We start from the raw sequence: 27,829 nt of genomic DNA on the forward strand, positions 1-27,829 counted from the left end.
GTACATATCAACGACTTGGCAAGGGCACTAGAACAGTCTGCAGCACCAAGCCTCACCCTACAAAAATCTGAAGTCAAATATCTACTGATGATCTGGTGCTTCATTCCCCAACCAAGGGGGGCCTACAGCAGCACCTAGATCTTCTGCACAGATTCTGCCAGACCTGGGGCCTGACAGTAAATCTCAGTAAGACAAAAAGTAATAGTGTTCCAAAAAAGGTCCAGTTGCCAGGACCATGAATACAACTTACATCTAGACACCGTTGCGTAGAGCACACAAAAAAAACGATACATACCTCGGCCTAAACATCAGCGCCACAGGTCACTTACACAAAGCTGTGAACGATCTGAGAGACAAGGCAAGAAGGGCCTTGTATTCCATCAAAAGGAACATACAATTCATACCATTTAGGATCTGGCTAAAAATACTTGAATCAGTTTTAGAACTGAACCAATGCCTTTTATGCTTGTGAGGTCTGGGGTTTGCTTATAAACCAATAATTCACAAAATGGGACAAACACCAAATTGAGTCTGCATGCAGAATTCTGCATTAATATCCCGTGTCCAACGTAAATCACAAAATAATGCATGCAGAGCAGAATTAGGCCGATACCTGCTATTTATCAAAATCCAGAAAAGAGCTGTTAAATTCTACCTCCATCTAAAAGGAATCAATTCCCAAACCTTATACACTAAAGCCATCAAATATGGAGAAATTAACCTGGAGAAGAGCCCCCTTAGTAAGCTGGTCCTGGGGCTCTGTTCACAAACACAAATAGACCCAACAGAGCCCCAGGACAGCAACACAATTAGACCCAACCAAATCATTTGAAAATGAAAGATAATTCCTTGACATATTGGAAAGAATTTACAAAACAAAGGGAGTGAACTAGAATGCTATTTGGCCCTATATAGAGACAACACAGTGGCAGAATAACTGACCACTGTGACTGACCCAAACTTAAGGAAAGCTTTGACTATGTACAGACAGAGTGAGAATAGCCTTGCTATTGAGAAAGGCTACCAAAGGCAGACCTGGCTCTCAAGAGAAGACAGGCTATGTGCGCACTGTCAACAAAATGGAAACTGAGCTGCTCTTCCTAACATCCTGCCAAATATATGACCATATTAGAGACACATTGTCACGCCCTGGCCATAGAGAGGCTTTTATTCTCTATTTTGTTTATGCCAGGGTGTGACTAGGGTAGGCATACTATGTTCTTTTCTATGTTTTGCATTTCTTTGTTGTTTGTCCGGTGTAGTTCTCAATCAGAGGCAGCTGTCTATCGTTGTCTCTGATTGAGAACCATACTTAGGCAGCTTTTCCCCACAGGGGTTTTGTGGGAAGTTGATTTCTGTTCAGTGCTTTTCACCTTTCAGGACTGTTTCAGTTATTCCCTTTGTTATTTTTGTATTTAGTGTTCAGTGTCAAACAAACATGAACACGTACCATGCTGCACTTTGGTCCTCACCTTCTTCCACCAACAGCTTTTACACACATATTTCCCTCAGATTACACATACCCACAAAGAGTTTGAAAACAAATTCAATTTTGATAAACGCCCATATCTATTGGGTGAAATACCACATTGTGCAATCACAGCAGCAAGATTTGTACCCTGTTGCCACAAGAAAAGGGCAACCAGTGAAGAACAAACATCATTGTGAATACAAACTATATTTGTTTATTTATTTCCCTTTTGTACTTTAACTATTTGCACATCATTACAATACTGTATATAGACATATGACATTGTGTCTTTATTTTGGAACTTTTGTGCGTGTAATGTTTACTGTACATTTTATATTGCTTATTTCACTTGCTTTGGCAATGTAAACATGTTTCCCATGTCAGTAGGAATAAAATCGTCCCCCCTTTTTAACATCAAAGATCATGAAAGCAGATAATTAGGTCAGTTTGAAACGTAATAATACCGATCACAAGGACGCTTCTCTCTCAACTGTCAGTTTTATGACCACCATACGCCCCCACGTGGATGATTAGGAGAACTACACTATTAAATTCAGTTGCAAAACTCGAGGTGGAGAGGAAAGGGTAGGGTGCAATGAACAGTACATTTACATTTACATTTAAGTCATTTAGCAGACGCTCTTATCCAGAGCGACTTACAAATTGGTGAATTCACCTTCTGACATCCAGAATGTGAGGAAATTCCATTTACACAATACAACCTAGAACCTGAGAGAACCTATCTTTGACATGACATCAGAGTAGGAACAGGTTCCAGACACAGACCATTTTGAGCATGTAAATATAAACAGTAAATAAACAGAATAAACAAAATAAAAGTGTAATGTGTAAAAATAATATATATCCATGCCATTTGGCACACGCAAGATCAGATAATTATTATAGCAATTAACTTATTTGACTACTACTGGTCACAGTTTAGGGTAAATTCCATATCTTTGATCTATGCATGAAAGTAATTTAAATCTCTTGAACTGAGTTGATGATAATTATTACACAGGCATTATAAAATGTTGTTAGTGTTGCCTATGGCATCTGCAATGACATGCTTATGAATGTGTAAAGTGTAAGAGCTAGAAGTCTGTGACCCTGTATACCGTCTTGAAGATAGAACCCTGAATCCCCCTCTCTTGATCCACCTAGGGTATTGGGAGGTACTGATAATGTACCCATCCACACGGGAGGCAATCTCCCTTCGGAGGGATTCCACCATCTCCAACAACATGGCAACCTCCATGGCTTTGTCCTCTTTGTTGTTGATGAAGTCCGAAACAACAAAGACAAAGAGAAAATGAAGACAGTGATTAGAGGATCCTTTAAAACGTTTGTTACTGCTGGGGTGGAATAAAATGCTGAACACCAAGTGGCTCTCCAGGAAAGGAGTTGGACACCTCTGTTTAAAAGGGGGAAATCTGCTGTTCAAACAACATTAAAGCAAAAGCAGTCACCCCACTACTGTTTTGGTAAACAGTTGAGGGATGTGGCTGGAGAAATGTAACTACACTCAAAATTCATAGGCAGAGCAATGGATGGAATGACTGACCATCCATGTGATCAAAATGCCAGTTTTAACCATGTTTTAAGGCTAGACGTTTGTTAACATTACATTGTTTACAAACAAGCTTACCTTTTCAGATATGATGCGGTACGACAGTTGAATTAAGCTCATGAGGCATTTATATGTTATACTCTTCAAGAATTAATCAGTCATTTAAAAGTTTTAAGTATGTACCAATTGTACCAATTGTAGATTGCCCCTTCAAGGTCTTGAGACTTACCACAAAATTTGTTGAATTTTATCTTGAAGGAATTTTGTGATTTTCTCTGCCTCCATAGTAATATTCTTTAGGTGTTTGATAACCACTTAATTGCTGTCCTGGTTTGTGTTCCCCTCCTCCTGTTCCCCTAGCTTATCAAACAGAGCTGTCAACTTTTCGAGCTCCTGGCAAATAACAAGTAAAAAAAACATAGTTTTATACTCACCACTTAGTACCAAGGTGAGATTGAAAATAAGTAAATGGGAAGAAGAGGTCAGTGGCTGGGGAGTAGTTAGTAGTTAGTAGTGGTCAGAGGTTGGTGAGTAGTTAGTAGTGGTCAGGGGTTGTTGAGTAGTTAGTAGTGGTTGTGGTTGCTAGTTGGTGAGTAGTTAGTAGAGGTCAATGATTGGTGAGTAGTTAGATGGGGTCAGTGGTTGGTTAGTAGTGGTCAGAGGTTGGTGAGTAATTAGTAGTGGTCAGTGGTTGGTGAGTAGTTAGTAAGGGTCAGTGGTTGGTGAGAAGTTAATAGGGGTCAGTGGTTGGTGAGAAGTTAGTAGTGGTCGGTGGTTGGTGAGTAGTTAGAAGTGGTCAGTGGTTGGTGAGTAGTTAGTAGGGGTCAGTTGTTGGTGAGTAGTTAGTAGTGGTCAGTGGTTGATGTTTGGTGAGTAGTTAGTAGGGGTCAGTGGTTGCTGGTTGGTGAGTAGTTAGTAGTGGTCAGTGGTTGGTGAGTAGTTAGTAGTGGTCAGAGGTTGGTGAGTAGTTAGTAGTGATCAGTGGTTGGTGAGTAGTTAGTAGTTAGTAGTGGTCAGCGGTTGGTGAGTAGTTAGTAGTGGTCAGTGGTTGGTGAGTAGATATTTGGGGTCAGTGGTTGCTGGTTGGTGAGTAGATAGTTTGGGTCAATGTTTGCTGGTTGGTGAGTAGTTAGTAGTGGTCAGTGGTTGCTGGTTGGTGAGTAGTTAGTAGTGGTCAGTGGTTGCTGGTTGGTGAGTAGTTAGTAGTGGTCAGTGGTTGCTGGTTGGTGAGTAGTTATGTGGTGGTCAGTGGTTGGTGAGTAGTTAGTATGGGCCAGTGAGTAGTTAGAAGTGGTCAGTGGTCAGTGGTTGGTGAGTAGTTAGTAGATAGTAGTGGTCAGAGGTTGGTGAGTAGTTAGTAGTGGTCAGTGGTTGCTGGTTGTTGAGTAGTTAGTAGTGGTCAGTGGTTGGTGAGTAGTTAGTAGGAGTCAGTGGTTGGTGAGTATTATTAGTTAGTAGTGGTCAGAGGTTGGTGAGTAGTTAGTAGTGGTCAGTGGTTGGTGAGTAGTTAGTAGTGGTCAGAGGTTGGTGAGTAGTTAGAAGTGGTCAGTGGATAGTGGTTGGTGAGTAGTTAGTAGTGCTCAGTGGTTGGTAAGTAGTTAGTAGTGGTCAGTGAGTAGTTAGTAGTGGTCAGTGGTCAGTGGTTGGTGAGTAGTTAGTAGTGGTCAGTGGTCGTGGTTGTTGAGTAGTTAGTAGTGGTCAGAGGTTGGTGAGTAGTTAGTAGTGGTCAGTGGTTGGTGAGTAGTTAGTAGTGGTCAGAGGTTGGTGAGTAGTTAGTAGTGTTCAGTGGTTGGTGAGTAGTTAGTAGGGGTCAGTGAATAGTTAGTAGTGGTCAGTGGTTGGTGAGTAGTTAGTAGGGGTCAGTGGTCGTGGTTGGTGAGTAGTTAGTAGTGGTCAGAGTTTGGTGAGTAGTTAGTAGTGGTCAGTGGTTGGTGAGTAGTTAGTGGTGGTCAGTGGTTGCTGGTTGGTGAGTAGTTAGTAGGGGTCAGTGGTTGCTGGTTGGTGAGTAGTTAGTAGTGGTCAGTGGTTGGTGAGTAGTTAGTAGTTGTCAGAGGTTGGTGAGTAGTTAGTAGTGGTCAGTGGTTGGTGAGTAGTTAGTAGTGGTCAGTGGTTGCTGGTTGGTGAGTAGTTAGTAGGGGTCAGTGGTTGCTGGTTGGTGAGTAGTTAGTAGTGGTCAGTGGTTGCTGGTTGGTGAGTAGTTAGTAGGGGTCAGTGGTTGGTGGTTGGTGAGTAGTTAGTAGTGGTCAGTGGTTGGTGAGAAGTTATTTGGGGTCAGTGGTTGCTGGTTGGTGAGTAGTTAGTAGTGGTCAGAGGTAGGTGAGTAGTTAGTAGTGGTCAGTGGTTGGCGAGTAGTTAGTAGTGGTCAGTGGTTGGTGAGTAGTTAGTAGTGGTCAGAGGTTGGTGAGTAGTTAGTAGTGGTCAGTTGTTTGTGAGTAGTTAGTAGTGGTCACTGGTTGCTGGTTGGTGAGTAGTTAGTAGGGGTCAGTGGTCAGTGTTTGGGGAGTAGTTAGTAGTGGTCAGTGGTCATGGTTGGTGAGTAGTTAGTAGTGGTCAGTGGTTGGTGAGTAGTTAGTAGTGGTCAGTGGTTTGTGAGTTGTTAGTAGTGGTAAGAGGTTGGTGAGTAGTTAGTAGTGGTCAGTTGTTGGTGAGTAGTTAGTAGTGGTCAGTGGTTGCTGGTTGGTGAGTAGTTAGTAGGAGTCAGTGGTTGCTGGTTGGTGAGTAGTTAGTAGTGGTCAGTGGTTGGTGAGTAGTTTGTAGTTAGTAGTGGTCAGAGGTTGGTGAGTAGTTAGTAGTGGTCAGTGGTTGGTGAGTAGTTAGTAGTTAGTAGTGGTCAGAGGTTGGTGAGTAGTTAGTAGTGGTCAGTGGTTGGTGAGTATTTATTTGGGGTCAGTGGTTGCTGGTTGGTGAGTAGTTAGTAGGGGTCAGTGGTTGCTGGTTGGTGAGTAGTTAGTAGTTGTCAGAGGTTGGTGAGTAGTTAGTAGTGGTCAGCAGTTGGTGAGTCGTTAGTAGTGGTCAGTGGTTGGTGAGTAGTTAGTAGTGTTCAGTGGTTGCTGGTTGGTGAGTAGTTAGTAGGGGTCAGTGGTTGCTGGTTGGTGAGTAGTTAGTAGGGGTCAGTGGTTGCTGGTTGGTGAGTAGTTATTTGGGGTCAGTGGTTGCTGAGTAGTTAGTAGTGGTCAGTGGTTGCTGGTTGGTGAGTAGTTAGTAGTGGTCAGTGGTTGGTGGTTGGTGAGTAGTTAGTAGTGGTCAGTAGTTGGTGAGTAGTTATTTGGGGTCAGTGGTTGCTGGTTGGTGAGTAGATAGTTTGGGTCAATGTTTGCTGGTTGGTGAGTAGTTAGTAGTGGTCAGTGGTTGCTGGTTGGTGAGTAGTTAGAGGTGGTCAGTGGTTGCTGGTTGGTGAGTAGTTAGTAGGGGTCAGTGGTTGTTGGTTGGTGAGTAGTTAGTAGTGGTCAGTGTTTGCTGGTTGGTGAGTAGTTATTTGGGGTCAGTGGTTGCTGGTTGGTGAGTAGACAGTTTGGGTCAATGTTCGCTGGTTGGTGAGTAGTTAGTAGTGGTCAGTGGTTGCTGGTTGGTGAGTAGTTAGTAGTTAGTAGTGGTCAGTGGTTGCTGGTTGGTGAGTAGTTAGTAGTGGTCAGTGGTTGGTGAGTAGTTATTTGGGGTCAGTGGTTGCTGGTTGGTGAGTAGATCGTTTGGGTCAATGTTTGCTGGTTGGTGAGTAGTTAGTAGTGGTCAGTGGTTGCTGGTTGGTGAGTAGTTAGTAGTGGTCAGTGGTTACTGGTTGGTGAGTAGTTAGTAGTGGTCAGTGGTTGGTGAGTAGTTATTTGGGGTCAGTGGTTGCTGGTTGGTGAGTAGATCGTTTGGGTCAATGTTTGCTGGTTGGTGAGTAGTTAGAGGTGGTCAGTGGTTGCTGGTTGGTGAGTAATTATAAGTGGTCTGTGGTTGATGAGTAGTGAGTAGTGGCCAGCGGCTGGTGAGTAGTTAGTGGTGGTTAGTGGTTGCTGGTTGGCGAGTAGTTAGTAGTGGTCAGTAGCTGATGACTAGTGATTAGTGGTCAGCGGCTGGTGAGTAGTTAGTAGTGGTCAGTGGTTGCTGATTAGTGAGTAGTGGTTAGTAAGTGGACACACACAACGTACCTCCTTTGTGTTCGTAGAGCTACCCAGGGCTGTGATAACATCAGCTTTGGCCTGCTCCGCCTGCTCTCTGTTCAACTCTGTCTTCTTCTTCAGAGCCTCAATCTCCTCCAGCATCTGTGGAGGTCTGGTGGAGTTAAAGTTAGTCTATGTGTTATTCAGTTTATTCTCAATCTGGGGTCATGACAGATATATACAGTTATGAGAAAGTTTTCACTCAGTCATTCACACACACAGATTCATGCATCCCTGCACTTTCCATACAGCTTACATTATGATACTTTCACACCTCATTCCTTTTTCTTTGTTTAAAATTAATAGTTTCGGTTTACAATAAAGAACCTTTTTGATTGGCCTATACCTGTTTGCGTCCCCTCATTTTTGCCACAGGCTATGAGCCGGCTTGTGACAGTAGAGAGAGAGGGAAAGTTGGAGAAAGAGTGTGACAGTGAGAGAATTACCTCTTTAATCATCTTGTACGCCATGTCATTGCTTTCCTTAGCCTTCTCCAGGTCTTGCTCAACCTCGTCCTGTGATTTCTGTGGCCACTGGCTGTCTTGATATCCGTAACATCAATACCCTTGGTTCTGTCGCTAGTACATTTACAACCATGGTACAAATATGGTAATTTAGCAGAAAGGTTTATAGAAGGTGACAGTCACTCATATTCAGTATATGTGGTACTGGCTAACCTGATATCCAGAGCATTCTCCAGTAGGTCCTGGGCTGTCTTGGCTTAGTCCTCCAGTTTTTTCAGATCCTCCTTGAACTCAGTGAAGTTGGCCAGCATGCCCCACATGCTCTGGAGCAGGTGTCGTCTAGAGAGCCCGGCAGCTGGATAGCCAGAACACCCTTGGCCAACCTTTCTATGTCCTCTGGTGCCACCATCTCATCTCTAAGCAGATACGTTGGACCAACAAGTACATTCAACAAATCAAGTTTTTTAAGGGATCCTTGCATGGAAATGTCAAGCTTATTTCCAGCTAGCCTCCGCACTGACCTGTGAGAAGGTCTTATTTCCAGCTAGCCTCCACACTGACCTGTGAGGTCTTATTTCCAGCTAGCCTCCATTCTGACATGTGAGAAGGTCTTATTTCCAGCTAGCCTCCATACTGACCTGTGAGGTAGTGTTATTTCCAGCTAGCCTCCACACTGACCTGTGAGGTAGTGCTATTTCCAGCTAGCCTCCACACTGACCTGTGAGATAGTGTTATTTCCAGCTAGCCTCCACACTGACCTGTGAGGTAGTGTTATTTCCAGCTAGCCTCCACACTGACCTTATGAGGTAGTGCTATTTCCAGCTAGCCTCCACACTGACCTGTGAGGTAGTGTTATTTCCAGCTAGCCTCCACACTGACCTTATGAGGTAGTGCTATTTCCAGCTAGCCTCCACACTGACCTGTGAGGTAGTGCTATTTCCAGCTAGCCTCCACACTGACCTGTGAGGTAGTGTTATTTCCAGCTAGCCTCCACACTGACCTTATGAGGTAGTGCTATTTCCAGCTAGCCTCCACACTGACCTGTGAGGTAGTGCTATTTCCAGCTAGCCTCCACACTGACCTGTGAGGTCGCACTATTTCCAGCTAGCCTCCACACTGACCTTATGAGGTAGTGCTATTTCCAGCTAGCCTCCACACTGACCTGTGAGGTAGTGTTATTTCCAGCTAGCCTCCACACTGACCTGTGAGGTAGTGTTATTTCCAGCTAGCCTCCACACTGACCTGTGAGGTAGTGTTATTTCCAGCTAGCCTCCACACTGACCTGTGAGGTAGTGTTATTTCCAGCTAGCCTCCACACTGACCTGTGAGGTAGTGTTATTTCCAGCTAGCCTCCACACTGACCTGTGAGGTAGTGTTATTTCCAGCTAGCCTCCACACTGACCTGTGAGGTAGTGTTATTTCCAGCTAGCCTCCACACTGACCTGTGAGGTAGTCTTTGACCCTCTTAATGAGGTCCTTGGTGTCTTTCTTCTCCCTGTCAAACGTGTCCTTGCTGTCAGTGATTTTCTTCTGTATCTCCTTCAATTGGTGATGGGTGTCCTTGGTCTTCTGTTTGGCCTCATTGATCTGAACAGGATAGATTGAGACTTGTGTCATACACTATTGTCTATTAAACAGATATTTTTATTTTAAATCAAAAGGAAAAAATAAATACATCTTGGAGTCCTGTAGTTTGTGGAGCAAGTCTCCAATGCAATTGTCTAGTTGAGCTGCTGTTTTTGTGGTGTTGTGGCTCACAGGGACACTGCCCTTGCATGTAGGACCCCCACATTCTCTCTGTACCACGATGTCACGACACAGCGCACCCCCACACTCTGACTTGGAGCATTCCTCATCGCCTGGCGCTCCACAGATCTAAGAGCCTCACAGTGTAAGATGGTTTAAAGGTTCAATATAGACGTGTTTAATTATTATCTCAAAATCAAATCATTTCTGGGTAACATTTAAGTACATTTCTGTGATTGTTTTCAATTCAAATAGCTTAGCAAAGAGCAATTTATCAAGCAAGAATTTGACCAGGACTGCCTGGAGGGGTCTGAGTGGGGAGGGGAAAACTGAAAATGATGTTATTGGCAGAGAGGTTTGGAACTCTTACTGTTTCTTATTGGTCTATTAACTAATTTACCACCTGGTGATGTCACCAGGCAGGCCAAAACTCTACCCCACCAAAACAGGTAGAAATTTCAGGCAGTCTTTCAAACAGTTCTTACACTAAAAGGGAATGATCATCATTGTCACATTATTATTCTAATCTTATAGTGTGGAAATATATATGTAAATCACATTTTTGACTGCACTGGGCCTTTAAATCTGAATATTTCCATGGCTGACCATAAACATGGGGTTGCTGACAATTGAAACAGACTGGCATTCACGCTAACACATCACTATTTTGATGCATGCAGTGCAAGCACTACTATAAGGGACACTCACATTTTTATTGAGTTTGGCCACACTCAGAGCCTTGACAATTTTCTCCAGCGCCTCCATGTCTCCCAAGCGGCTATAGCTGGAAAGATGGTCTTTGACCTCCTGCCGTGTGTCCATGGAGTTCTCCAGGGCCCTATTGGCCTCCTTTACATCAGCCATGAAGTCCGCATGCTGCTCCCTGATTTCCTCCAGGGCCTCTGGATCAGCATCAAAATTAAAGTCCCCACTTTTGGGTTCTGATTTCTTGACTTATGAAATATACTTAGAGAAGGTAATTTATAACGTTTATATTGTGTCAAGATATGTTATTGTTAGCCGTCAGGGATTGATTGGGTGTCACCTTGGGGTCATGATAGGGGCTGCACCAAATTATTGATGTATTATAATAATTTATTATGCTTATGTTGTATTAATAGAAGGGGAAGGGCTATAAAACCCCCCCACTACATTTACAGGATCCTGGACTACAGATTAGCAATATATATATACATTATAATGTTTAATATTGTTCCACAGTTATTTTCTAGTCTCTGCTTCTTATAAGAAAAGGTCTGAGAGATATGTGCGTTATTGCAGTCAAAACAGGGTGTCTGTGTGAAAGCGCCTCAAGGCTAAAAGAGATTCATAGACACAGAACCCTGCAGGGGAGTGACAGAGATTAGAGACTAGTCAGACATACCACTATAAAGCAACTTGGGGAGTGGAAAATGACTGCTGAGCCCTAGAAAACACTGGAACTATTGTATCTCCTGCAAGTTTGTATAACTGTATATGCATGGGCTTGGTCTCATGAGTAGAAGGTGTTGACGTAGGCAGTTACATCACTCGGGGTTGACTGCAAGCGTATTAACTTCTTTGGGACTGGGGGGCAGTATTGAGTAGCTTGGATGAATAAAGTGCCCAGAGTAAACTGCCTGCTACTTAGGCCCAAAAGCCTGAGTAGAATATGCATATAATTAGTTGATATGGATAGAAAACACTCTGAAATTTCTAAAACTGTTTGAATTATGTCTGTGAGTCAATCACCACCTTCCGGAGACACCTGAAACCCCACCTCTTTAAGGAATACCTAGGATAGGATAAAGTAATCCTTCTCACCCCCCCCCCTTAAATGATTTAGATGCACTATTGTAAAGTGGCTGTTCCACTGGATGTCATAAGGTGAATTCACCAATTTGTAAGTCGCTCTGGATAAGAGCGTCTGCCAAATGACTTAAATGTAAATGTAAATGTAAACATAACTCATACGGCAGGCAAAAACCAGAGAAAAAAATCCAACCAGGAAGTGGGAAATCTGAGTTTTGTAGTTTTTCAAGTCTTTGCCTTTTCCAATATACAATGTCTGTGGGGTCAACATTGCATTTCCTAAGGCTTCCACTAGATGTCAACAGTCTTTAGAACCTTGTTTCAGGCTTCTACTATGAAGGGGGAGCTAATAAGAGCTGTTTGACTAAGAGGTCTGGCAGAATGCCATGAGTGAAGTCAGGTGAAGTGTGGCCGTTAGAGTGAGCTGCGTTTCTTTTAATTTCTAAAGACAAAGGAATTGTTCGGTTGAAACATTATTGAAGATTTATGATAAAAACATCCTCAAGATTGATTCTATAGAACATTTGACATGTTTCTACGAACTGTAATATAACTTTTTTGACTTTTCGTCTGAATTAATTGCTCGCGCATTGTGCATTTGGATTACTGGGCTAAACGTGCGAACAAAAATGAGCTATTTAGACATAAATGATGGACTTTATGGAACAAATCAGTCATTTATTGTCGAACTGGGATTCCTGGGAGTGCCTTCTGATGAAGATCATCAAAGGTAAGTGAATATTTATAACGCTATTTCTGAATAGCGTTCAGCGTTCAGTTCACTCTGGGAACGCTATTCATCCAAAAGTGAAAATGCTGCCTCCTATCCCAAAAACATTAAGAAGATGTTTATCTTTAATTGTGTGTTTAACGCTTGTATCTTTTATCAATGTTTATGATTAATATTTCTGTAATTTGATGTGGCTCTCTGCACTTACAATGGATGTTTGTTTGAGACAATGCATTTCTGAACATAACACACCAATTTCAAATAAGGTTTTTGGACATGAAGATGAACTTTATCAAACAAAACACACATTTATTGTCTAGCATGGAGTCCTGGGAGTGCCATCCGGTGAAGATCATCAAAGGTTAGTGATTCATTTTAACACTATTTCTGTCTTTTGTGACACCTCTCCTTCTTTGGAAAATGGCTGTATGTTTTTCTGTGACTAGGTGCTGACCTAACATAATCGCAAGGTGTGCTTTCGCCGTAAAGCCTTTTTGAAATCAGACACTGTGGCTGGATTAATGAGAAGTTTATCTTTAAAATGGTGTATAATACATGTATGTTTGAGGAATTTTAATTATGAGATTTCTGTTGTTTTGAATTTGGCGCCCTGCAATTTCACTGGCTGTTGGCGAGGTGGGAAGCTAGCACATATCCTAGTTAAAGCAACTTGGACCCTTTCCGATTTGGCAGAACTTACTCGGAAACATGCGTGCTATGTTCCCGTTGTCAACTTCTGTCTGCAATTGCATTAATAACTGTTTTTGATTGATTTACTTAAAGATATTGTCTGAATGCTGATTTCACCAATAAGCAAATGATTGACAAGGAACAAGGAACCTACCCCAACAGGATCCTATGGGAAGAGGAAAGACACCATCTGGTACGAGTCAACATGACAGCAGTGAGTTGGGGAGGAGTGAGCATTTTGGGCCAGAGGTCAGGTCAGATGAAGTGAGGAAGAGCAGGTATCATTAAGGTTCTGTCTAGCAACAGAGATGTATTGGCTGTTCAGGAGGAGTAGGTGTAGGAGGAGACTCAGCATAGGAGAAAGGGTTAAATATCAGTGCTTGTGTGAATATGTATTTTGTCGGTTCAGCTGTTCCATCCTTAGGTTAGAATAAACTTGGTTTAAGCTTTCATAGTGTCCGTCTAATAATTAGAACCTAACACCACCAATCCGATACTCACACTTTACATTTGATCAAAGTTGCTCTACATACACAGTGACATTACAGTGAATTTCAAATTATTTAAAAAAGAACTACATGGCCATATGTACCTATGGCTCCTCGCTGATTTTGTCCTTTAAGTTATCCAATGGTATCTTGAACTTCGGATGTTGTCGATCTCAGTGTTCAGAATAGACGTTAGGTCCATGATGATGCCATTGGAAGGAAGGACAAAGGAAGGAAGGACAAAGAGCAAAGGAAAATGTGTACAGCTCCAAGATAACTGTCAAAATATAGTATAAATCACTTCAACTTATGGTTTAAGAGTATGTTGAATAATAATATTCAGAAATGAAAAAAGATGAGAGACTGTTATTTACATACGAGATTCTGACACAGAACTTCTCCACATCCTTCACCCGAGGTAGAAATCTCCCAGTCAGGTTCACCAGATAGTCCAACTTGGAGTGCATCTCCAGCATGCGTTGCCACCGACGACTGTATCCTGGCTCCAGTTGCTCGCCATTGCAAGGCATAAAGGTTCGCATCCTCTGGGCGGCACGGTGGACATCGGTGACGTTGTTCACCCACAGGACGACACAGGGTTGGCACGGGGTGCAGGCAGGAAAGACTTGGTCATACCCAGGGGCACACTCGTCACAGAAGATGCCCTTCACACCAATGCGGAAGCCGCAACTCACCCGTCAATGGGTCGCAGGCAGGCCGGTCGGTACACTTAATTTGCAGTCACAGGCTAGGGAGACAGGATAAGGAGGGAAGGGTAATCTATACACAACAGCATTGTCTTTCTTTGTGGTGCTAAGAATTAAAATACCCATCAATTAATCACAACTTACTGACACAGCGCAGGCCAGGGTTCCCAAAGTGATTCTCCCCACACTCATCACACTGTCTGCTTCCAAACTCAGTACGACACTGGCACTGACCAGACACCTGAAGAGTCAAATATGAATTCTTACCAAAATAGTATGGGAAAATAAATCTCAGTTTACCATGCTTTGACATGGAATACTATAGAATACTGTGCTAGGGAGTATAGAGGCCTTGCCTTGTCACAGTGGTAATTGAGGGAGTTGGTAGGGTCACATTTGCATGATTGGCACCCAGACTCTCCCTTAATGTTCCAGAAGCTGTCGGCACACTCGTCACACAACGTGACCACCGCGCCCGCCCAACACGGGCACACGACACTGGTCTGTGAGTGGTTCACAGAGACACGGGGTGTCCAGAGGGCGCTGGGTCACCCCCGTCCCCATGCCGGTCACAGGAGCACTCTTGGGAACACACATAAACATAAAGACAGTGAAACACACATAAATAGCCAGTCATGGAATTAGATTTTATTTCCCACCAGGTTAGTCTCTAGTTTCATTATAAACTGGGTGGTTTGAGCCCAGAATGCTGATTAGCTGACAGCCGTGGTATATCAGACCATATACCACGGGTATGTCAAAACATGTATTTTTACTGCTCTAATTACATTGTTTACCTGTTTATAATAGCAATAAGGCACCTCGGGGGTTTGTGGTATTTGGCTAATATACCAATGGCCAATATATCAATATATAGGGCTGTATCAAGGCACTCCACATTGTGTCATACATAAGAACAGCCCTTAGCCATGGTATATTGGCCATATACCACAACCCCTCGTGCCTTATTGCTTAAATAGAGACCTGGTCAAAATAGCAGCACACAGTTTCAGACACATTTACAACATAAAACACAAAGCACTACTGTTTAAAAAAAGTATATGTACACATTGAGCAGGCAATAATTATCTGGGGAGGTGTGGTGCATCTAGGGGTCAAAACATTGACAGCCCACCCCTCCACTTTATTGACCCTCATAGATTTGAACCTTTTTGCAGTCCTGGGCCAGTGCGTCTCCATAGTAGCCAGGCTTACAGCTCTGACAGTGGGGTCCCTGGGTGTTGTGGAGGCAACGCAGACACTCTCCTGTCACACTGTCACATGGTCACTGTCAGTAGGGTCGATGTTGTTGTTAACGAGACACTCCTCGCAGCGCCATAGAAACCAGCGGAGCAGGCATCACAGAGGAGACCTGAATGGAATTTGGGCAGGGAGAGAAATTAGGGTCAACGGTCAGTAGTGAGCAGTCAAACTAGCAACTAGCTTCAACTAATGTTGAAAAGAGTGCACATGCACCGACATAAACACATAAAAACACCTTTGTGTCTAGCCAGGCAGTCACAGGTCAGGTTACCAGACTGTGGGTCATTGTTGCAGGTGCTAGCAAAGAACCGTCCACTGGACTGAGTGTCAGGACACAGACAAGGCTCACAGGGCTCACTGGAAACTAGGTCACAAAAGTATCCCTCCACACACCTGGAGCAACCAAATACACAACATTGAAACATTCTGACTGACACTGTGTACACTGGCAGATCTGTGACTGTAGAAAGAATGATAGTCAGGGAAGTTGGCACACCACTTATAGAACCAAGCTATAGATATGGGTTGATTCTAATAGGGAAATGTGAATAACAGCTTTTAAATTAACAAATGAATGAATAAGTGAATGTGAACCTCACCTCTCACATTTGCCTCTGGTGGAATGCTCCCTGCAGTCCGGACAGGCTCCAGTGTCCTGGTCACACAGTTCAGCCGTTGCAATCACAGGGCTGACACAGGGGAAAGCCGTAGAACCCCGGCAGGCAGCAGTCACAGCGCCGTCAGCCTACCTCCATACGACACGGACACTGACCCCTGACCTGGAAACACAGCTCCGCAAGGGTCACACTCACAGGCTGGAGGGTTTGGTCACAATCAGAACACAATAACTACTTCATATTTTCAACAACATTGTGGGTATTTACAGTCACCTCAAGAAGTAATATTTTTTATCTCAAAAAGATAGGTGTCAAAATTATTGGCACACCTGTTTTCGATACTTTATGCACCGTCCCCTTGCGAGGATAATGGCACTGAGGCTTTTTTGATCATTTTGATTGGAGAGATTGGAGAACACATTGGGAGGGATCTTAGACCATTCCTCCACATTTTTCTGTATGTGGTTATGGACTCTGCCCTCTTCAACCAGAGGTTTGTCAGGATTCACCTAGCGGTCATGATTTGGGGCTGTACAAATGTGTGATATATTAGAATAATATATTATACTTATGTTATATTAATAGAAGGGGAGGGGTTATAAGACCCCTCCCTCCTTACATTTATAGGGTCCTACACTATAGATTAACAATATATATATATATATATATATGCATTATATAGTTTTAGAATTGTTCCACGGTTGTTTTCTTTCTCTCTCTGTGTGTGTGTGTCTGTGTGACTGAAGCAGAACTCTGCAGGGGAGTGTGGGAGATAAGAGACTAGTTAGACATTCCACAATAAATCAGCTTTGGGGAGTGGATGTTTACTGCCAAGTTTAAGATACCACTAAAAGCCATTGTTTATATTGTGTTTTGGTCTCAGGCGTAAAAAGGTAATGATGTAGTCAGTGACATCACTAAGGCGAGACTTTGGTTTAATAAAATAACTTGAGACCTTTTGTTTGAGGCAGAACTTACTGAGAAACATGAGTGCTATGTTCCTGTTTGTCAACTTCTGTCTGCAATTGCATTAATTAAGGTTTTTGAATGATTTAATTAAAGATATTGTCATAATGCTAATTTCACCAATGAACCAATGAGTGACAAAGAAGGATGTAAGGAACGAACCCTAACAGGTTCAAGTCTGGAGACTGAGCACAATTTATTTATGGATTTTGATGTGTTCTTGGGGTCATTGTCTTGCTGGAAGATCCCTTGTGGCCAAGTTTCAGCCTCCTACCAGAGGCAACCAGGTTTTGGCAAAAATGTCCTGTTACTTGGTAGAGTTCATGATGCCGCTGACCTTAACAAGGACCCCAGGACCAGTGGAAGCAAAACAGCCCCATAACATCAAAGATCCATCACCATATTTTATGGTAGGTATTCTTTTTTGCACTTGCATCCTTCTTTCGACGCCAAACCCACCACTGGTTTGAGTGGCCAAAGAGATTTCCTATTATCTGAACACAGCATCCGTTTCCAGTGCCATTAGCAAACTCCAAGCGTTTACATTTGTTGGTTGCTCTTAAAAAAAATGTTTTTCTTTCTTTCAGGAAACCCTTCCAAAGAGCCTATTGGCATGGAGGTGGCATTGAATTGTAGATTTGTACTCCCACTTCTGTAAAACTCTGGCCTTTCAATTTTTCTTTGCCTCCCAAACCATTTTCCTCGCTGTGTGTGGGAACAAGATAAACTTTCATCCTCTACAAGGGGATTTTACCATTGTTCCAATGGTTATTTCCAGTGGTGTAAAGTACTTAAGTAAAAATACTTTAAAGTACAAAGTAGTTTTTTGGGGTATCTGTACTTTACTTTGCTATTTATATTTTTGACAACAAAATATAGTACTTTTTACTCCATACATTTTCCCTGACAACCCAAAGTACTCATTACATTTTGAATGCTTAGCAGGACAGGGAAAATGTTGAAATTCACACACTTATCAAGAGAACACATGGTCATCCTTACTGCCTATGGTCTGGCGGACTCACTAAACACAAATGCATCTTTTTGTAAATAAGTGTTGGAGTGTGTCCCTTCTATCCGTACATTTTTTAAACAATAAAATGGTGCTGTCTGGTTTCCTTAATATTAGGAATTTGAAATTATTTATACTTTTACTTTTGATACTTAAGTATATATTAGCAATTACATTTACTTTTTAAGTATATTTAAACTAAATACTTTTAGACTTATACTCAAATAACATTTTACTGGGCAACTTTCACTTTTACTTGAGTAACTTTCTATTAAGGTCTCTATACTTTTACTCAAGTATGATAATTGGGTACTTTTTCACCACTGGTTATTTCTCTAATAGTGGAAAGTGGTATATATAAATATATTTTTTTTTAAACACATCCACAGGTACACCTCCAATTGACTAAAATTATGTCAATTAGACTATCAGAAGCTTCTAAAGCCATGACATAATTTTCTGGAATTTCCAAGCTTTTTAAAGGCACAGTCAACTTAGTGTATGTTAGCTTCTTACACACTGGAATTGTGAAACAGTGAATTACAATTGAAATAATCTGTCTGTAAACAATTGTTGGAAAAATTACTTGTGTCATGTACAAAGTAGATGTCCTAACCGACTTGCCAAAACTATAGTTTGTTAACAAGAAATTTGTGGATTAGTTTAAAAACGAGTTTTAATGACTCCAACCTAAGTGTATGTAAACTTCCAACTTCAACTGTATGTCTATGATAGGTTCAGATTTGGTAGAGTTTGGTCCATCTGTAGACGTTAACATCAAGGTCACAGTGGACTGACCAAATTGTAATGACTTTTCAACGTCCATGGACACCTGGTGTCAGTTGGTGAGGATGCTGGTTACAGTAAATGGAAAGAGAGGGGGCTCATGGGTAGGTATGACATTAACTGGAGAGGTGACATTAACTGGAGTTGGCCAATTTGGTAACGGAATTACGAGTTTGAATGACTTAATAATTCCTAAATAAATTTCTAACAGTAAAATCACAATAACTAAATTTGTAGGCCTACCATTACTTGTTACTTCTGTGAACATTCATTATCCTCCCTCCTCAAGAGGGAGAAAAAACAGAAAATAAAGATGTGTTTTTTTATAAAGGATTTTCAAGGCAATATTTCCTATATTTACAGAAGATAAACAATTTTTAAAAATTGTTGTTGACCAACTGGCTGGAGTGTTTAAGGACATATTCAATCTCTCTCTATTGCAGTCTGCTGTCCCCACATGCTTCAATATGTCCAGCATTGTTCCTGTACCCAAGAGAGCAAAAGGTTCTTCTGTCATCATGAAGTGGTTTGAGTCAAGGATCATATCACCTCTACCTTACCTCACACCCTAGACCCACTTCAATTTGCACCTAAAACCCTCAGAAACTTTTACAGATGCACAATTAAGAGCATCGTGTCGGGCCATATCACCGCCTGGTACAGCAACTGCACCGCCCGCAAACACAGGGCTCTCCAGAGGGTGGTGCAGTCTGCCCAACGCATCACCGGAGGCCAACTATCTTCCCTTCAGGACACCTACAGCACCTGATGTCACAGGAAGGCCAAACAGATCATCAAGGACAACAACCACCCAAGCCACCGCCTGTTCACCCCGTTCACCGAGAGACTGAAAAACAGCTTATATCTCAAGGCCATCAGACTGGTAAATAGCCATCACCAGCACATTAGAGGCTGCTGCCATATATACATCGACATGAAATCACTGGTCACTTTAATAATGGAACACTAATCACTTTAATAATGTTTATATATTTTGCATTACTCATCTCACATGTATATGCTGTATTCTGTCCTATTCCACTGTATCTTAGTCTATGCCGCTCTGACATTGCTCACCCAAATATTTATATATTCATAATTCCATTCCTTTACTTGAGATTTGTGTGCATTATTGTGAAATGTTTAGATATTACTGCACTGTTGGAGCTAGAACCACAAGCATTTCACTACACCCACAATAACATATGCTAAACACGTGTATGTGACAAATAGAATTTGAAATGATTTAAATTGTTGTAGGGGTCTTTACGTCAACGCTATTGTGTTTTGATGTACAGTCGTGACCAAAAGTTTTGAGAATTACACAAATATTAATTTCACAAAGTCTGCTGCCTCAGTTTGAATGATGGCAATTTGCATATACTCCAGAATGTTATGAAGAGTGATCAGATGAATTGCAATTGATTGTAAAGTCCCTCTTTGCCATGCAAATGAACTAAATCCCCACTGCATTTAAGCCCTGCCACAAAAGGACAAGCTGACATCATGTCAGTGATTATCTCGTTAACACAGGTGTGAGTGTTGACGAGGACAAGGCTGGAGATCCCTCTGTCATGCTGATTGAGTTCGAATAACAGACTGGAAGCTTCAAAAGGAGGGTGGTGCTTGGAATCATTGTTCTTCCTCTGTCAACCATGGTTACCTGGAAGCAAACACGTGCCGGCATCATTGCTTTGCACAAAAAGGGCTTCACATGCAAGGATATTGCTGCCAGAAAGATTGCACCTATATCAACCATTTATCAGATCATCAAGAATTTCTTGGAGGGTGGTTCAATTGAAAGTCCAGCAAGCACCTGGACCGTCTCCTAAAGTTGATTTAGCTGCGGATTCGGGGCAGCACCAGTACAGAGCTTGCTCAGGAATGGCAGCAGGTAGGTGTGAGTGCATCTGCACGCACAGTGAGGCAAAGACTTTTGGAGGATGGCCTGGTTTCAAGTAGGGCAGCAAAGAAGCCACTTCTCTCCAGGAAAAACATCAGGGACAGACTGATATTCTGCAAAAGGTACAGGGATTGGACTGCTGAGGACTGGGGTAAAGTCATTTTCTCTGATGAATCCCCTTTCCAATTGTTTGGGGCACGTGGAAAAAAAGCTTGTCCGGAGAAGACAAGGTGAGCGCTACCATCAGTCCTGTGTCATGCCAACAGTAAAGCATCCTGAGACCATTCATGTGTAGGGTTGCTTCCCAGCCTAGGGAGTGGGTTCACTCAGAATTTTGCCTAAGAACAAAGCCATGAATAAAGAATGGTACCAACACATCCTCCGAGAGCAACTTCTCCTAAACATCCAGGAACAGTTTAGTGGTGAACAATGCCTTTTCCAGCATGGAGCACCTTGCCATAAGGCAAAAGTGATAACTAAGTGGCTCGGGGAACATACCATTGATATTTTGGGTCCATGGCCAGGAAACTCCCCAGACCTTAGTCCCATTGAGAACTTGTGGTTAATCCTCAAGAGGGGGGTGGACAAACAAAAACCCACACATTCTGACAAACTCCAAGCATTGATTATGCAAGAATGGGCTGCCATCAGTCAGGATGTGGCCCAGAAGTTAATTGACAGCATGCCAGGGCGGACTGCAGAGGTCTTGAAAAAGAAGGGTCAACACTGCAAATATTGACTCTTTGCATCAACTTCATGTAATTGTCAATAAAAGCCTTTGACACTTATGAAATGCTTGTAATTATACTTCAGTATTCCATAGTAACATCTGACAAAAATATCTAAAGAATTAATAAGGGTCCAGTAAACCAGACCAAAATGTTTTTCACTGTCAAGGAGAAGGGAGGGAGAGAGTATGTCAAAATGTAATTAGTCAGGAGTTGGTCATAGCCCAGACAGAGAAGAACACTTTAACCAAATGAACCGAGAGGTATATTACACAGGACCAATGAGTTGACCAACTGAGTTGAGAGGGTTTTCACATTATCACAGGTAAGTCAAGGTATCACCAACATCCACATACTGATGACTAGGTATAGACATGTATAAGTCATCCACTAAATACCAGTAGTGAACGTAATGGCTTTCAATGGAACCTCCTCTGGCAACTACACAAAACCACATGTTTAGATACAGTACTATGTGGTAACCACACTCTTCAAGAGAAAACAAGTCACAAAGACAGAACTACTGAAGATGGAAAAGAGCTTCCATCTCTCCAGGAGCTTCTATCTCAAACTGTTGAACAGCCATCGCCTCCTCTCCTGTAGTAAGAGACAATGGTAGACTCACTCACAGAACACACACGCGCGCACACACACACACACACACACACACACACACACACACACACACACACACACACACACACACACACACACACACACACACACACACACACACACACACACACACACACACACACACACACACACACACACACACACACACACACACACCTCATACACATGCAGACTATTTTACTCAGAGTTGGGGAGTAATCAGTTACATGTAATCTGATGACAAAAAAACAGTAGGTGTAATCAACTATATTACCAGCAAAAATATTGTCATCAGATAAGACACTGTTGAAAAACTAGATTACTTCTTGGATTACTTTTAAATTCAGAAATATTCAGGACTTTTGCAAAAAAATACATTATGACACCTTTCTGTTTTCTCAATGACATTCAATTCAGCATTGAAAACAGTTGCAAGTTTAAGTTTGTTTCACCTAAGCAAGTCTGACCTCAGGTCAGAGACCACTATGACACACCAAAAGCATTTGATGGATCCTTTTTGGTTGCCTACTGAGGGGAAAGGAATCCAAAAGTAACTGAAAGTAATCATTCCGTTATTGAGTTTGGATAAGGTAACTAGTAACTGTAACTAATTACATTTACAAGTAACCTACCCAACCCTGTCTGTACTCGGATACACTCCCACACAAGCATTCGCCCATACTCACAAACACACACACAGGAAAAGCTGCTGTCGCATGAACATAGGGACATCAAACACAGGACCGTTTATTTTTGACTGTTTTTCACACTATGTATTCATGTACTGTATTCTTCTCATAACTCATTTTAAGATATTTACAACTGTACATTGCATTTTGTTACTGTTTATATACTGGATTCTTGAAAGCTCACTGTAATATCTGTACATTTCATTCATAGTATTTATTTTTATTATACATACCATTGGAGGATGGTGGGAGGATCTATAGGAAGATGAGCTCATTGTAATGTCTGGAATGGAATAAATAGAAAGTATCAAACAGATGAAACATTTGGAAACCCCACGTTTGACTCCGTTCCATTGACCCTCTATAACATCTTCTATGTCTGCAACTGTGTATGCAACCAATAAACTTTGATTTGACTGTTCCCAAGCCACCGTACAATGTTTACATACAGAAGGCATGTTTAGGCAATGCTTTGTGAATTCAAAGCTTACACACACCACAGAAGCCATTCACTTCATCAGTAAATATTCCCATCATTCTGGTGATGGGACTCTAATTTGACCGTCTTCCTAAGTGTGTGTGGGCTACCTTTCTCACATTGTGGGTCGTATAGCCTATTCACAATGGGAGAAGTAAATGCATGACAGCAAAATAACACGCCCAAGAAACAACATTGGAATGTACAGTGCCGTATAGCACTTTTCCCTACTAAAGTGAAAGCTCAAGGGAGGAATGAACTTTATTGCGAATGTACGGGGCCCAAGAGATACTTGTTTGGGGATTTACTCTAGGCTTAGCTTCGACTTGCATCATGAAACCAATACAAACAGTAACTCAAATACCAGGTGAAAAACAATAGCTAGAATTGAATATACAGTAAGCTAACCAACATACTGTAGCTGCACATTGCCTGAATAAACATCAGTCATTTAGTATAATCTATAACTTAGACAGAGTTGGCAATAATTTAAGTTAATGGACAGTACACTCGACACTGTAATGACAGAGAATGTGAACCAAGTATTTAAACCATCTTTTCTTGGCATCAAGTTATCACTAATTGCATTAAAGCAGAAGATGACCTCTGTACTTTAGATGGGAGAAACACCAGCAACGATCTTCTCCTTGCTGTTGGCGCAGCTTCCAACAAATGTGCTGCAGAATCAATTGAAGAAGAATTGAAGAACAAAAAAGCAAACATGTTCCATTGAAAGCTGTTTACAGACCATATCACAAGATCAGAGCAGCAACACTTTCTCATAACACAAAAGTAGCACTTACAGTACAAACAGTCTTCCCTGCATGCTTCCAGAATCAGGGCCTACCTGCTCCGGAGCCCGAATGTGATTATAGCGGTAATGACACTGAGTCTCAGCCTGCAAGTGCACAGTGCACTGAGCACCACACAGAGAGAGCAGGCCAAAACGCAGACCCAGAGGATGTAAGTGAAGGAGGATTAGATTTAATTCAACGCGGACACATTCCCGTCACCCTCTGATTGATACCCGAAGTACAGTACAGTAAAAGGGAGGAATTTACCTGGACATAGACATGGAACACAGACTAGTTACTGAGGTATGCTCACCTTACCTGGGTGTACAGTAGTACAGTACAAGACAGGGGTTTACCTTAGAAACATTAAATACACTGATGTTCTCTCCGTTATGTTAGCCATGTCCTGTGTGAGGTGGATATGATTCAGCAATAACATAATTAGAACATACCTTGTCTTGATAAAATTCACCCAAACATAGAAATGTAACTAATAGTGTGGCCTCTTCTAGTGCATCGTCTCTAAACACTAATACAGTTGCAGCAAAGAAAAATAACACAGAGCAGTCATTTTTTTTGGAATACATGTATTCAAATGGTAAAAATAAACAGTGAAAATGGCTAGTTTAAGCCATGCTACAGAGGGATGTTCGAGATTATACAAGGCATATTCAGGATTATTTTGTTCTTATTTTTCAAAGCAATATACACGAAGAGGCCAGTATATTAGGTACACCAACCCGTTCATGAAAATGGTTTGCTCCTACAGACAGTGAGTCAAGTGGCCTGCTATATAAAGCTGGCAGACAGGCATCGAGGCATTCAGTTACTGTTCAATTGAACGTTATAATGGGCAAAACGAGTGACCTAAGCAGCTTTGAACGTGGTATGATTGTCGGTGCCAGGCGTGCCAGTTCCAGTATCTCAGAAACAGGGCTTCTCACCCACGACAGTGTCTATGGTTTACCGAGAATGGTGCGACAAACAAAAAAAATCCAGTCAGCGCCAGTTCTGTGGACGAAAACAGTTCATTGATAAGAGGTCGAAGGAGAATGGCAAGAATCATGTAAGCTAACAGGTGGGTCACAAACAGGCAAATAACAACGCAGTACAACAGTGGTGTGCAGAATGGCATCTTGTGAACGCACAACTCTTTGGTCTTTGTCACGGATGGGCTATTACAGCAGGCGACCACACTGGGTTCCACTCTATCAGCTAAAAACAACAAGAAGTGGCTCCAGTGGGCGCATGATCACCAACACTGGACAATTGAGGAGTGGAAAAAAGTTGCCTGGTCTGACGAATCCCGGTTCCTGTTGCGTCATGTGATGGCAGTCAGAATTTGGCGTAAGCAACAAGAGTCCATGGCCCCATCCTGCCTGGTGTCAATGGTACAGGCTGGTGGCGGTGGTGTAATGGTGTGGGGAATGTTTTCTGGCACACGTTAGGTCCCTTGATACCAATTGAGCAACATTTCATGCCTGAAGAATTCTATTCTGGAGGCAAAGGGGGGTCTGACGCGATACCAGATGGGTGTTCCTAATAAGCTGGCCACTGAGTGTATATACAGTATAGCATATTGACAGAAATAACGTAGCTGTATTCTTTCTAAGTAGATTTTGAGAATGTACATATCAAGGCATTCAATAAAGCTGGAGGTTTCTCTGCTAGAGTGATATGATAATATCCAGATCCTTGGGTTAGTTCTACCTTCTAAGGTTCATTTTGACACCACATGTTTACATTCAAATCAATCATTCTTCACTGAAAGTTTGTCATACAGTACAAGTATCCCCATCACACAATATGGCCCAGCCAAAGTAGGCTACATAGAGCATGTCATCTACTTTGTTGCCACAACAACATACATATTATAAATGGATAAAGCAAATGTAATGCAAATTCAATGCAAAATAAGTCACCACCTTTATTTAATGTATTATTAGACTAGTTTGGCATAGAGCACAATGTATCATAGGCAGAATATTACAAAAAAGGAGCCCCACAATAACATGCTGTGGAAAGTTCAGCTTGTGGTGAAATGAATCACTGACATATTTTCTTGTGTTGCTTTAAATTCCAAGCACGATTGAAACTCTTCCCACAATTAGAGCAGAGGTAAGGTTTCTCTCCAGTGTGTAGTCGGATGTGTGCTCTTAAATGTCCTGGCAGAAAGAAACTCTTGTCACAGTAAGTACATGTGTGCCGTCGTTCCCCCTTGTGAAATAGCAGGTGCATTCTGAGTCCTTGAGCGTGATGGTATCCCTTCCCACAATCAGGGCATTTATGTGGTTTCTCTCCTGTGTGAATGCGCATATGAAGCCGTAATGTCTTTGCGATGTTGAATGTCTTGCCACACTCCTTACAAGAGAATGACCTCTCTCCTGTGTGGGTTAACATATGAACCTTCAAGGAGCTGGCCTGTGTAAATGTTTTACTGCACTCTTTGCAAGAGAACGGTGTCTCCCCTGTGTGAGTGCGGCGGTGTATTCTCAAACCTCCGATCTGTTTGAATTTTTTACCACACTCCTCACAAGTGTGGGACTTAACATTGGAATGAACTTGTTTATGTCTGGCCAGTTGGGTGAGGTTAAGAAAGCTTTTTCCACACTCCTCACAGAGGCAGGATTTTTCTGGTTTGGGCCTGTGTGTGTACTGGTGCCTCTGAAGACCATCCAGAAGGCCAAAGCTCTTCCCACACTCCTCACAAGAATGTGGTTTGATACCCGTATGGTTTGACTGATGCTCTTGCAATATGGACAGTGTGGAGAAGCTTCGCCCACATTCAGGGCAGGGAAAGGCTGTTCTGTGCACTTGCTTCTGATGCTTTCGCAGACGGTACTCTGAAACAAAACTTTTCCCACATTCAGAGCAAGGCAATGCTTTTTCCTCTCCATGCGCTGCTGACATATGCATTTTCAAGTTGTAGAGGAGTGTGTAGCTCTTCCCACACTGAGAGCAGATGTGGGGACCCTCGTGGACTTTCATATGTTCTTTAAGGAACTTCAGCACACTGTAGCTCTTTCCACAGTCGTGGCAGGTGTGCAGCTTCTCCCCTTGGTGATTTAGCTGATGATTCTTTAAGCTCTCTGGTCGGGTAAAACTCTTCCCACAGGCGGTGCAAACATGTGGTCTTTCCCCGCTATGTGTTGTCATGTGCCTTTTTAAGCGAGATGCTGAACAGAATTTCCTATCGCACTCGGTGCAACCGTGATTCTTCTCACCGTGCGTTGTCAGGTGCTTCCTTAGGCACGGTGCAGATCGGAAGCTCTTTCCGCATTTCGTGCAACAGTATGTTCTGTCAGCATCATGCATTGTTAGGTGCTGCTTTAACAGCGATGCATAAGGGAAGCTCTTCTCACAAGTTATGCAATAGTGTAGGGTTTTATCAGTGTGCCTAATCTGGTGTTTTTTCAAATGTAAGGCGGTACGGAAGCTCTTGTCACACTGTGTACAAGAGAAAGACTCTGAATCAGACTCAGAATCCTCCAATGATAAATCAGAACTGTCTACTTGGTTTGCTGGCTGATCACTTAGATTCTCTTCTTCCAGTGTGTTCATCTGTTGAGTGTACTCAATGCGCACCTCGTCTATTTCAATCTTTATTTCAGGTGAATCAGTGTTATTTGCCTTGTTCTCTGGATCATTGCGGCTTTGGTGTTCATTAATCAAGTTCTCCATCTTGATAGACGGAGGGAAGGGGTGCAGTCTAATTTTCTGTCTGGGGAAAGTGACAGAACATAATGTGTGAAGAGAATATAATATAAAAAGGCATGGCTAATGCAAACAAGACCTCACTTGACACAGATGTTCAATGTTTCATGGTTTTGTGGATGTGGACGACCACAGATTTCAAAGCAAAAAGTGTACGAACTAAACCAAACATGAACGTTTGCTGACAAGCTAGCTAGCCAGCCAGCCAGCTAATTGGCTAGTTTGATTGCCTGCAGTGCTCATACCGAATGGAAAGACAAGATTGTTGGTTTAGCTATATGACTCAACCAGAATGCACAACACCAAAACACACAAAACTGCTGCTAACACCTAGACAAGTCAAAATACCTTTCGCTATGTTCGTTTTTGGACAAAAACAACGGCGCAAAAATCAACGTCTCGTCAGCAACACTAAAAAAGTACTTCCTGGTCACGACATTTCGTACATTTTAGAAATAAAAGTCC

The 27,829-nt window shown here is 42.3% G+C and overlaps 2 protein-coding genes and 1 pseudogene across 2 annotated transcripts; all 3 read right to left on the minus strand.

The window, feature by feature from the left end:
* Positions 1-1,703: 1,703 nt before the first annotated feature.
* Positions 1,704-10,324, minus strand: LOC135509083 (laminin subunit beta-4-like). Its single transcript, XM_064929403.1, has 7 exons — positions 10,102-10,324; positions 9,323-9,522; positions 9,090-9,234; positions 7,861-8,063; positions 7,630-7,761; positions 7,172-7,295; positions 1,704-2,740 (listed from the first exon to the last, which is right to left on the minus strand). Exons 1-3 carry the CDS (start codon positions 10,255-10,257, stop codon positions 9,189-9,191), a joined length of 402 nt encoding a protein of 133 aa, XP_064785475.1. The 5' UTR covers positions 10,258-10,324; the 3' UTR covers positions 1,704-2,740; positions 7,172-7,295; positions 7,630-7,761; positions 7,861-8,063; positions 9,090-9,188.
* A 2,631-nt stretch (positions 10,325-12,955) lies between these two features.
* On the minus strand, positions 12,956-20,130 carry LOC135508781 (laminin subunit beta-4-like; annotated as a pseudogene).
* Positions 20,131-25,552: 5,422 nt separating this feature from the next.
* Positions 25,553-27,768, minus strand: LOC135509085 (gastrula zinc finger protein XlCGF26.1-like). Its single transcript, XM_064929404.1, has 2 exons — positions 27,713-27,768; positions 25,553-27,371 (listed from the first exon to the last, which is right to left on the minus strand). Exon 2 carries the CDS (start codon positions 27,329-27,331, stop codon positions 25,697-25,699), a length of 1,635 nt encoding a protein of 544 aa, XP_064785476.1. The 5' UTR covers positions 27,332-27,371; positions 27,713-27,768; the 3' UTR covers positions 25,553-25,696.
* Positions 27,769-27,829: the final 61 nt, after the last annotated feature.

This window comes from Oncorhynchus masou, chromosome 22 (assembly GCF_036934945.1).
Source record: "Oncorhynchus masou masou isolate Uvic2021 chromosome 22, UVic_Omas_1.1, whole genome shotgun sequence".
In the NCBI taxonomy this organism is placed as follows: Eukaryota; Metazoa; Chordata; class Actinopteri; order Salmoniformes; family Salmonidae; genus Oncorhynchus; species Oncorhynchus masou.

Excerpts from the sequence above, each read along its gene's own strand:
- LOC135509083 (XM_064929403.1), bottom strand. The coding sequence starts at position 10,257 with ATGGCTGATGTAAAGGAGGCCAATAGGGCCCTGGAGAACTCCATGGAC. Across the intron at positions 9,523-10,101 it reads TGGCCAAACTCAATAAAAAT|ATCTGTGGAGCGCCAGGCGA; the intron begins GTGAGTGTCCCT and ends TGAGGCTCTTAG. Across the intron at positions 9,235-9,322 it reads AAACTACAGGACTCCAAGAT|ATCAATGAGGCCAAACAGAA; the intron begins GTATTTATTTTT and ends TATCCTGTTCAG.
- LOC135509085 (XM_064929404.1), bottom strand. The coding sequence starts at position 27,331 with ATGGAGAACTTGATTAATGAACACCAAAGCCGCAATGATCCAGAGAAC.